Source organism: Acomys minous (assembly GCF_964271855.1).
Source record: "Acomys minous genome assembly, chromosome: 2".
NCBI classification, from domain to species: domain Eukaryota; kingdom Metazoa; phylum Chordata; class Mammalia; order Rodentia; family Muridae; genus Acomys; species Acomys minous.
The window spans coordinates 49,067,433-49,079,212 of NC_140484.1; the positions used below are offsets into that span (position 1 = coordinate 49,067,433).

Genomic DNA, 11,780 nt, shown 5'->3' on the forward strand with positions numbered 1-11,780 from the left:
CAGACTTCTGGAGCGTCTTTCTCTTTGCCTTAACTATCTTGTTAAATTTCTGCTGACCTTGTCCTTATTTTTGGGTGCAGAGAATAGGTCACAATGCAGCCATTAAGAACATTTACCACTGCCGGGCGTGGTGGCATACACCTTTAATCCCAGCACTTGGGAGGCAGAGGCAGGAGGATCGCTGTGAGTTCAAGGCCAGCTTGGTCTACAAAGTAAGTCCAGGATAGCCAAGGCTACCCAGAGAAACCTTGTCTCAAAAAACCAAAAAGAAAAAGAACATTCACAGCAGGCTGGTGTGGCACACACCAGTAATCACAGCACTTGGGAAGTAGAGGCAGGTGGATCTCTGTAGTTTGAGGCCAGCCTGGTCTACATAGCAAGTCCAGGACAGCCAAGACTACACAGAAGAAACCCTGTCTCAAAAAACCAAACCAAACCAAACTCTTCCAGGGACTGTGTTTAGAGGCACTCAGAATGGTCTAGCATTTGACATACCATGCATTGTAAGCTCTCCTACAATACAACCTCCAACAGGATTGTTTACCAGAACAAAAAAGGTTGGGAAAGCACCTAAATCTGCAGGCAGTGTGTGCCCAGGCAGACTGCGAGGGGACGGTGCTGTAAGAGCTTATGAGATTATCTAAGACAAAGGAACACGCCAGCAGGACCTACAGTGTGCCTGTGTGCCCATGATAGGATCAAGCGTGCTTTCCTTACTGAGGAGCAGAAAATTGTTGTGAAAGTGTTGAAGGCCGGGAGGCAGAGGCAGGTGGACCACTGTGAGTTCGGGGCCAGCCTGGTCTACAAAGTGAGTCCAGGACAGCCAAGGCTAACACAGAGAGACCTTGTCTCGGAAAAAAAAAAAAAGTGTTGAAGGCAGAGTCAGAAAGCAAAAAAAAAAAAAAAAAATGCAGTCTTTTGAGTAATAAAAGTCAAGGCTTGGTCAAAACAACAACAAAAAGAACATTCAGAGCAGGCAGAAATATCACAAGCTCAAGGCCAGCATGAGAAACACAGCAAGATCCTAGAGGAAAAAGTTGCCTAGGGATGCAGCTAAACCCTGTGTTCAGTCACCAGTGTTGTGGGAAAAGATGTATGTGGTACCCAAAACATTTGTTTTTCAAGACAGGGTTTCTCTGTGTAGTCTTGGCTGTCCTGGACTCGCTTTGTAGACCAGGCTGGCCTCAACTCACAGAGATCCACCTGCCTCTGTCTCCCAAGTGCTGGGATTAAAGGTGTACATCACCACACCAGGCCAGAACATTTGTTTTTGAGGACGGGGTCCCTCTGTTTCCTTGGCTGTCATGAAACTCTGAGATCCACCTGCCTCTGTCTCCTGAGTGCTGGGATTAAATGCATGTGCAACCACCACCCAGTTTAAAATACAGCTTTCTTTAAAAAGGATGTATTTATTTTGTATGTTTTGCCTGTATGTATCTGTGTGTACCATGTGCCCATGGAAGTCAGATGTTGGCATATGGAATTTGAATTATAAATGGCTATGAGTCAGCTGAGTGTGGTGGTGCACCTGTAATCCCAGCACTTGGGAGGCAGAGGCAGACAGATCACTGAGTTTGAGGCCAGCCAGGTCTGCAAACTGAGTCCAGGACAGCCAAGGTCACACAAGGAAACCTTGTCTCAAAAAAAAAAAGGGGGGGGGGCTATAAGCCATCATGTGGATAAAGACAATTGACATCAGGTCCTCTGCAAGAATAATAGTGCTCTTAACCACTGAGCCAATCTCTCCAGTATGTGTGACCCAGAAGACAGAAGAGGGCATCAGATCCCCTGAACTATGAGCTGCATTTAGCAGTAAGGATTTAAACTCAGGCCCAGCATGGTGGTACACACCTTTAATCCCAGCTTCTGGGAAGCAGAGGCAGGTGGAAGTGAGGGTCAGCTTGGTCTACATAGTCTATGTCAAAACAAACAAAAGCCCTCATGCTCATGAACAAAAGGTGCCATGTAATGTGCCCTCCCCCCAGCAGGACTCAGTCCTAATGATGAAGAGTTCTAACTTCAAATGCCTTTTATCATCTCTTCACATTGCCCTTCCCAGGAATTGAGGAAGGAGCCAGGCGTATACAGAACTCAAAGGGTCTATTTATTAGGAAGGAAATGTCAGTGCTTTATCAAAGATGAGGAGATCAGAGATGGTGGGATGGAGGACCCTCAGCTGGGACACTTCTTGGCCACAATGAGGACAGCAGAAGGCACGAGTCCTAAAAATGGAAGAATGATTTTGAATTGTAAGGATACTAGATTTGGGCCTTCAAATCCCTGGACACATGCCATGCCCACTAAAGCCCCTTCCATCCCATCTGCTACCTGCCTAGCCCAACCGTCCCTCATCCCGTTAAGTCCTGACTCCTGGTCTCACATAACATACCCAGTTCCTGCAGAGGCCGCTCCATGTCAGCCTCTGAGAAAGCCCGTCTGGGGAAGCCACTGAGCAACTGCACAGGGTCCTGGTCCTGTCCAGGCTCCTCCCCACGGTGAAGCTCTACATAGAGCCTCACAGCTGCCAGCTGTTCCCGGGCCCGGAACGTTTGGGTCAGTGAAGTCCCATCAGGCAGCCTAACCTAGAAGCAAGAGAGAGGCAGTACTGTGAGCACTGAAACTGAGCGAGGGCCACATGTGGACTGGCTCATGCCTACAGCCCCAGCACTTGGGGCACAGGTAGATTTCTCAAAGTTCAAGACCAGCCTGATTCACATAAAGTTAAAGGGCTGGAAGCAGGAAGAACAACATCAAGGTCGAGCAGGGTGTGGTGGCACACGCCTTTAACCCCAGCACTCTGGAGGCAGAGGCAGGCGGATCACTGAGTTCGAGGCCAGCCTGGTCTACAAAGTGAGTGTAGGACAGCCAAGACTACACAGAGAAATCATGTCTCAAAAAATAAATAAATAAATAAATAAAATAAAAAATTTTATTTAAAAAAAAAAAAAAAAAGGACAAGGATCACCAGAAGAGGTCAGCTTGATGTTCATAGTGAACTCCAGGCCAGTAGGGCTGTATAGCAAGACCTTGTCCCAAGAAGAAAACAAAGTCCAGAGTGGTGGCACATGCCTTTAGTCCTAGCACTCAGGCAGAGGCAGGGTATCTCACAGTTCAAGACCGACCTAGGCTACCTAGTGAAACCCTGTCTCAGAGCTAGCTCAGCTCTGCTCGGAGAGTGTGAGCTAGCACAACAGTTAAAGGACCCGAGGAACACCCACCTATGCTCTGCTGCAGGAGGGGATGAAAAAGGACTCCCAAGAACCTCACAACCGGGAAAAGACAAGGCAGAATTATTTTTTTAACTCAGGATAAGCACCATATTATGAAACAGCTGTGTAATGAATCTATGAGAACATTATGAATAAGTAAAGGCAAAACTGCTGAGTAAGAATGGAGTATGGACTTAAATAAGACGAGCAGGTGAAATCTGATCTCTCCGGCGAGGAGCAGAGAGGTAGGATTTCCCATCACGTACAAACAAGGGAGAGATCTGGCAAAGGGGCCCTGAGTGCCAAGGGCTCTGGGCACCTTATAAGCCAACACCGAGTTCCAGGAGCAACACAGCCACCAGAAAGCTACCTGTATGCGACACTGGTCATACTCCCGCTTGGTAGGGGGCTCCTGGCTGGGAGAAGGAGGAACAGGACCCGAGTCTGTTGTTGGTGGGGATGACCGGGAACCCACACTACCACCATACTGGAAGACAAAATGAACATTAGCTCAGGGTAGCACACTTGTCTAGTATGTATAAAGGCTCAAGCTCCAAAGGCAAAGAAGCATGAAATAAAACAAAAGCCATGCCCACTGTTTGGTGGCTCACAACATTTACTTCTAGCACTTGGAAGGCTGAGGCAGGAGGATGCCGTGAGTCTGAGACCAGCTTAAGCTACAGTTTGTCTCAAACAAACAAACCACATAAGCACACGTTTTCTCTTGAGAATGAAAAAGAAAATAGAGCCGGGAGTGATGTCGTACTCCTTTAACCCCAGCACTCAGGAGGCAGAGGCAGGTGGGTTGCTGGGAGTTCGAGGCCAGCCTGGTCTACAAAGCAAGTCCAGGACACCCAAGGCTACACAGAGAAACCCAGTCTCAAAAAACCAAAACAAAGGGAGCTGGAGAGATGGCTCAGCGGTTAAGAGCACTGTCTGCTCTTCCAGAGGTCCTGAGTTCAGTTCCCACAACCACATGGTGGCTCACAACCACCTATAATGCCCTCTGCTGTCATGAGGGTATACATGCCGGTAGAGCAGTCATATACATAAAATATTTTTTTAAAAAGCCAAAACAAAACAAAAAACTGGAAAAATAAAATAAGCCCACTTACTCCATTATACCCACAGGCTACCCAATCACCTACCTTCTTAGCTCTCTCTGCTTTGTCCCTTTCAATTTTTTCTCGAACCCTTTGTCTGGAATGGAGACAGGAAGCAAACAGGTCACACAGGGACCAATCTTGACTTCGTTCTCAATTACCAACCAGCACAGCGCCCAGACCTGGCAGCCAGTTCTTCAGCCTTTTCCCTCCTGCGCTCCTCAGCAGCCCGGCGCATCTCATCCTCCTGGAGTTTCTGCCGCGCCGCGGACAGCTCTTGTCCTTGTCTCCTCCGCTGCTTCTCTCGTTCCAAAGCCTCTCGCTCCTCTCTTTCTTCACGTTCCCTCTGCTTCTGTGCCACAAGTTCCAACATCCTGTTTGGCAAAGGAAGAGATGAAGCTGGCCATGGAGTGGGAAGGTGAGTTTAGACAGAGAAGTCTGAACAAACTAAGGGAACGTGTGATGCCAAGACAGGTGGGAGAAAACAAAACCAAGATAGAGAAAAAACAAAGAGGAGCCAGGCATGGTGGTGCATACCTTTGATCCCAGCAACTCAGGAGGCAGTGACCGGGGATCTCAGGGATACAGAGAAACCCTGTCTCAAAGAACTAAAAAACAACAGCAAAAATAAAAAATAGAAGAGGGGGCCCAGGTATGCTCAATGGGAGAGCATATACAGCATGCATGGGGCCTTACAGTAAAAAATAAAAATAAAAATAAATGAGGGCCAGACATAGTGGTGCAGATACCTACAATCCCAGCACTTGCAAGGTAGAGGCAAAAAGAGTTGGAATTCAGGCTAATCTGCCGCCACACGGGCAGTTTGAGACCAGCCTAAACTACACGAGAGCACGCTTCCTGGTGTGGTCTATGACTTGTGTTTGTATTGGAGAGGGAGGACGATGACCCATGACCCTTAGGGGGGGAGCCTATGGCCAGCTATGGTGGCCTGTGCCCGTGACGCCAGCACTCCGATGAATGCGGCTTTGAACTTAGCCTAGGAGACACAGTGGGTTCCAGGCCAGCCTGAGGCACACAGCTAGACCCTGTCTCAAAAAGCAACGCAGGGCAGAGTGGTGAAGGCCTGTATTCCCAGCACCCTGGAGGCAGAGGCAGGAGGATTGGGGCTTCAGCTTGGGCAAGAGTGCAGCCACCGCCTTCAAAGACAACACACACACACACACACACACACACACACACACACACCACACACACACACACACACACACACGCAGTGAAACTGCCAGTTACCTCTTCGTCTGCTCTTGTCTTTCCTCTTCAGTCAGAATGGGTTTGCTTTCGCCAGCAGCAGACCCAGATCCTACAAACCAACAACCCGCAGTATTACTTAGAATAAAAACCCATTTTGGTTTTCTCAGGCCCACACAAGATGTCTAGAATCCCAAGATGTCTCCCAGTCAGGACCTTCAGGGCCAACTTGCTCCGAGGACGTGGGTTCCCGTCCCAGGATGTGGCCGAGGGGAGTCTCTAGAGGTTCGTCCACATCGGGGTCGTCTTCGTGCTCCATAAGCCTGGGCGGGGAAGGCGGGCGAGGGGGGGGGGCGGATCAGCCTGGGGGAGGTCACCCTTCCCAGGCGCCCCCCCTCCCCCAAACCTCCGACCCCCGCGCCGGCCGCTCACCAGTCCATCGCAGCCTCGATGCCCTGGTTCCCTGTGAGGGCCAGAGCCTTCTCCCTGGGGGGGGCAGAAAGACGGTGAGTAGCGACCGCCAGCCATGGTGACAGTCAGGTCGCGCAGGCCCCGCGGCCCCCCACCACGGGCTAGGGGGGGGGGGAGGCTCCCTTACGCGCGTCCCCTGGGAAAGCCCATCTCGATGAGACTCTCCAGAGCCGTCAGCTCCGCCATGGCGCCCGCCTCCGCTTCCGCGGGGACCTGAGGGTGACGAGAAGGAAGGCGGCAAAGGGTCAGCCCAGGGCGAGTCCGCCCGCCACGCCGCCCTCCCGGCGCTAACTCACCGGGCTGCGGACCCGGGGACGGGGGTGGGGTGGGGGTGGGACACTGAGGGAGGAGAGCGGAGGGGAAGCGGAAGTGCCCCGGCTGTTTGTGTCACGTGGGGCCGCGGTAGACGGGTACCGGGGAGAGCCAGAAAAGTTCCTCCTGGTGGGCGGGGACAGCTGCGGTTCGAAGCCGAGACCCACCCACCGCGAGGAAAACCGGACAGCTGCTTGAGCTGGCCAGCAGGGTTTCAGAAACTAAAAAAAGGACCTGCCGGCCAAGACGGAGTGTCTGAGCTCGAATCCCAAGACCCTGTGGTAGAGGAAAGAGGGAAAAGGATCCCTTTTAGTTGTCCTCTAACTTAAACATGCGAGTCATGGCCTTCATGATGAACAATAAATAAATTAATGTATGTATGTAATTAAAATTTTCTGGCTGGGCGTGGTGGCGCACGCCTTTAATCACAGGACTCGGGAGGCAAAGGCAGGTGTATCTCTGTGAGTTCGAGGCTAGCCTGGTCTACAAAGCTAGTCCAGGGCAGCCAAGACTAACACAGAAAAACCCTGAATCAAAAAATAAAATAAAATAATTTTTTTCTGGGGTTTTTGGTTTTGGTTTTGGTTTTCAAGACAGGGTTTGTCTGCATTTCCCTGGCCGCCCTGGAACTCTCTCTGTAGATCAGACTGGCATGAAACCCACAGAAATCTGCCAGCCTCTGCTTATAAAGTGCCAGGATTAAAGGCGTGGGACCACCACACCCTGCAGAAATGTATGTAATCTTTAAAAGAAATTGGATGGAGTATGTCTCCTATGTATGCGATTAGGAAGTTATTTCTCAGAGGCTAGGGAGTAGGTCAGTGGTATTCTGGCTTAGCATGCTTGAGACAAAGTTCATTATTATCTTTGTCTTTGTTTTCTGATATAGTATCTATGTAGCCTTGGCTGTCCTGGAATTTTCTTCCTTTTTTAGGGTGGGGTGGAATCCGGTGTTGGAGACAGGGTTTCTCCATGTAACAGTCTTGGCTGTCCTAGACTCCCTTTGTAGACCAGACTGGCCTCGAACTCATTGATCTGTCTGTCTCTGCCTCCTGAGTGCTGGGGATTAAAGGCATGAGCCACCATGCCCTGCTCTGTCCTGGAACTTTCTAAATACAACAAGCTTTGAGTCTGATCTCAAACACAGACCTCAGTCTGGCTGTGTCCAGAGAGCTGAACATCTTGCTCAGCTTTCCTAAATAAAATCTTGATTCCTACATAGCCTGGGTTCTGTGAGACCTCAAAAAACGAAACCTTAGGCCTGTGTGACAAGGCCAGTTGGGAAGACAGTGTGCCTCCTGACACGGCCGTATGGTAGGAGAGAATCTGTTCTTCCCAGTAGTCCTTGTATTTCCTGACCATCACAGGCGAGAATGGCATGCAGGCTCCGCTTCCATAATACTTCAATAAATATGATCATAGCTAAAAGGAAAGAAAGGGCTGGATGTGGTGGCACACACCTTTAATCCCAGCACTTGGGAGACAAAGGCAGAGGAATCTCTGTGAGTTCAAGGCCAGTGTAGAGGTGACCTTCATTTACATTGTATTAAGGTGTCTCTGTATATTCGATTGTTAATTGCTGAATGGGCAGTGAGCTAAAGGCTAACAAATTCTGGGATTGTCATTGCTATTGAGGAATCTCCAGTCTCAATGTTGTGTAAAAATTACTCCATGGTTATCTCTGATTGTTTACTAAAGAAGCTGAAGAGTCTGTGACTGGGCAGAGACAGAGGCAGGATTTTTTTATATATATATATATATTTACTTATTACATGTACAGTGCTCTGCCTGCAGGTACATCTGCAGGCCAGAGGAGGGCATCAGATCACATTATAGATGGTTGTGAGCCACCATGTGGTTGCTGGGAATTGAACTCAGGACCTCTGGAAGAGCAGCCAGTGCTCTTAATTGCTGAGCCATCTCTCCAGCCCCCAGAGGCAGGATTTTCATTCCTAGTCTTTGGATCCAGGGAGGGAGAGAGGAGGGAGGAGGGAGAGGGAGGCAGAGGAGGAGGAGGGAGGAGGAGCGAGCACATGGCTGGGAAGTGGGCCAGGCTAGCATAGTCCAGTTAGAACAGGTGAGCTCTCTCGCCAGTTATGGTGCTTGACCCTTGTTATACATGTAACAGGTGTGTGTGTGTCATATTTGGGAGCCAGTCTCTTCAGAGGGAGGTTTGGGGTGACCCCCTCCTTCCTCTAGAGAGGGAGGGGGAGGGGTGCTCTCCCCTCCCCTGCAGAGGAGGGAGGGAAGGGTACTCTTCAAAGGGGTGCTCTCCCTACCCTGCAGAAACCAGTCTGGTGGACAGTGGGAGTTGCAGGACAGTCAGATACACACTAAGAACCTGTCTCTCATCCATCTTCTCTCCTAAAACAACTTTTGAAATCTGGGCATGTAGCTCAGTCGTAATTTTGTCTAGCGTTGTTGATTAGGAGCCACCTTCCATCCTATTGCCAAAGAGATCTTGACACATAAAGGGATCTTGGCCAGGCGTGGTGGCACACACCTTTAATCCTAGCGCTCGGGAGACAGAGGCAGGCGGATTGTGTGAGTTCAAGGCCAGCCTGGTCTACTGAGTCCAGGACAGCCAAGGCTACAAGAGCCTTGTTCACACTTAATAGTTTGTAAATACTAGTGTTACTCTGAAGCTTCTTGTTGAACTACTATTGTAGAGTAACCTGTACATGGTATTGTTAGGATTTAGGAAAAGCTGCACACTGACCACTCGCACACCAAACTCAGATTAATAAAAGTTTATGGAATGCTAAACTAAAACTGACCGGTCAGGGATATAATCTGGGCTTGGAAGCCAGACTATGCTTCTGGTCTCTTTCCTTTTTTCTTTCTTTTAAAAGATGTATTTATTTATTATTATGTATACAGTGCAGGCCAGAAGAGGGCATCAGATCACATTATAGATGTTTGTGAGCCACCATGTGGTTACTGGGAATTCAACTCAGGACTTCTGAAAGAGCAGTAAGTCAGTAAGTGCTCTTAAACTCTGAGCCGCCTGTCCAGCCCCCTGGTCTGTTTCTTTCTTTCTTTCCTGGGCTTTTTTGTTTGTTGGTTGGTTTTTGGAGACAGGGTTTCTCTGTGTTAGCGTTGGCTGGCCTGGAACTCACAGTGATCCACCTGCCTCTGCCTCCCAAGTGCTGGGATTAAAGGGCCACACCCTTTTTTAGACAAACAAACAAACAAACCTAAAGGGCTTTATTTCCATTCTTGGGCGGGCTCAGCAGGGCAGCAAGCAGGCTCTCAGGGACAAGAAAGCCTCTACTCTACTTGCATTGCCTGTGATCCCAGCACTCAGGAGGCAGAGACAATTGGACTGGTCGACAGAGCCAGTCCAGGACAGCGAAGGCTACACAGAGAAACCCTGTCTCAAAAAATCAAAAAAATTAAATAAAATAAAAGAGAGATAGAGAGAGAATGTCTAAGGAATCAATGCCCTCTTTTTAGCATCCTGAACACTAAGGGGCTGGTTTCCAAGGGAATTCCTGGGGAAGTTGGAGTTTGGGTGACTTTCTACCCTAGGAGGCTTATATTTAAAGTGTACCCTGATGGACCAATGGGCTGGATGACCTTTGGCACAGGTTCCTTTTGGATAATAAAATTGCCTCCAGGGGGGCTGGAGAGATGGCTCAGAGGTTAAGAGCACTGTCTGCTCTTCCAGAGGTCCTAAGTTCAATTCCCAGCAACCACATGGTGGCTCACAACCACCTACATCTTCTAACGCCCTCTTCTGGTGTGCAGGTGTACATGCAGATAGAGCACTCATATACATAAAATAAATAAAATCTAAAAAAAAAAAAAGATTGCCTCCAGGTCTGGACTATTGAGGTATAACGTGACCTACCTATAGTCTTCATCTTCTGTTTTTGTCTCAAAAAACAAAACAACAATGAAAAAGATGGCTCAGAAGATAAAGGCACTTGCTGCCAAGGCTAAAAACCTGAGTTAAATCCCTGGAATTCACATGGTAAAAGACTAGAACCAAGTCCCTTAGTTTGTCTAAACCTCTACTCTCACAAGCATGTGCGCGCGCGAACACACACACACACACACACACACACACACACACACAGAGGTTGGAGTATGTTTTTTGTGTGCTGTGCGTTCAAATGCTGATTTCTTTTTTTGTTGTTTTTTGTTTTTAAGATTTATTCATTTACTGGGGTTGGGGATTTAGCTCAGTGGTAGAGCGCTTGCCTAGCAAGCGCAAGGCCCTGGGTTCGGTCCTCAGCTCTGGAAAAAAAAAAAAAAGATTTATTCATTTACTATGTATACAATGCTCTGCCTGCCAGGAGAGGGCATCAGATCACATTATAGATGGCTGTGAGCCACCATGTGGTTGCTGGGAACCGAACTCAGGACCTCTGGAAGAGCAGTAAGTGCTCTCAACCTCTGAGCTATCTCTCCAGCCACAAATGCTGATTTCTGTACCCAGACATCTGATTGCAGTCCAGACTAGCTTTGTCCTTATGAAGCATCCCCTGTCTTGGTGTGTTGTAAACATTGTTCTCCATCACCTTCTGATTGGTTAAATAAAGAGCAGAACAGCCAATAGCTGGGCAGGCGCGGATAAAGCAGTGAGAGTGTCTGGTTGGTGGTGGGGGACCAGGGAGAGTTGCCATTGGGACACGGAATGAGAAGGAGCAGCCAGGGCGAGACTAAGGTGGCAGGTAACAGGCCACAGGGCAGGAAAGTAGGCCAGGCCAGAATTGTCGGGTTAGAATAGCTGAAAATCTGCCCAACTTAGAGCTTGAAACTCTGAATAAATAGAAAGGTTTTCATGTCATTATTCAGAGCAAGGGCAGGCATAGAAGAACCCACATTTACGCAGACAGACAGACACACACACAAAATAAAAAATAAGGTCCAGTGCTAGACGTGGTGGTGGCATAGGCCTGTAATTCAGCACTCAAAGAAGCAGAGGCAGGTGGATTGCTGTGAGTTTGAGGCCAGCCTGATCTACATAGCAAGTCCAGGACAGCCAAGGCTACACAGAGAAACCCTGTCTCAAGAAACCAAAAACCAGGGCTGGGCAAGGTGGTACACTCCTATAATCCCAGCACTCTGGAGGCACGTAGATCTCTGAGTTCGAGGCCAGCCTGGTCTACAAAGCAAGTTGAGGGCAGTCAAGGCTACAAAGAGAAACCCTGTCTCAAAAAACCAAAAGAGAAAGAAAGGAAAAAAACTCAAACCAAAAACCTAGGGCTGGAGAGATGGCTCAGAGCTTAAGAGCACTCTAGAGGCAGAGGCAGGTGGATTGCTGTGAGTTCGAGGCTAGCCTGGTCTACAAAGCGAATCCAGGCCAGCCAAGTCTACACAGAGAAACCCTGTCTCAAAAACAAAACAAACAAACAAACAAAAAAGAGCACTGGCTGTTTTTCCAAAAGACAGGATTTCTTGTTTTGTTTTGTTTTGTTTGTTTGTTTGTTTGTTTTTCTAGACAGGGTTTCTCTGTGTAACAGCTCTG

The 11,780-nt window shown here is 48.7% G+C and overlaps 1 protein-coding gene across 1 annotated transcript; it reads right to left on the reverse strand.

The window, feature by feature from the left end:
* Positions 1 to 2,083: 2,083 nt before the first annotated feature.
* Positions 2,084 to 6,415, reverse strand: UBXN1 (UBX domain protein 1). Its single transcript, XM_084764471.1, has 10 exons — positions 6,289 to 6,415; positions 6,120 to 6,205; positions 5,954 to 6,007; positions 5,738 to 5,844; positions 5,564 to 5,633; positions 4,495 to 4,686; positions 4,358 to 4,409; positions 3,580 to 3,696; positions 2,390 to 2,582; positions 2,084 to 2,222 (listed from the first exon to the last, which is right to left on the reverse strand). Exons 2-10 carry the CDS (start codon positions 6,176 to 6,178, stop codon positions 2,173 to 2,175), a joined length of 894 nt encoding a protein of 297 aa, XP_084620597.1. The 5' UTR covers positions 6,179 to 6,205; positions 6,289 to 6,415; the 3' UTR covers positions 2,084 to 2,172.
* Positions 6,416 to 11,780: the final 5,365 nt, after the last annotated feature.

What these genes read in the sequence shown, in the direction of transcription:
- UBXN1 (XM_084764471.1), bottom strand. Translation starts at nt 6,178, where the DNA reads ATGGCGGAGCTGACGGCTCTGGAGAGTCTCATCGAGATGGGCTTTCCC. An exon ending in GGCTTTCCCAGGGGACGCGC is followed by an intron (nt 6,008 to 6,119) that starts GTAAGGGAGCCT and finishes TGCCCCCCCCAG; the next exon opens with GGAGAAGGCTCTGGCCCTCA. An exon ending in GGAGCAAGTTGGCCCTGAAG is followed by an intron (nt 5,634 to 5,737) that starts GTCCTGACTGGG and finishes GTTGGTTTGTAG; the next exon opens with GATCTGGGTCTGCTGCTGGC.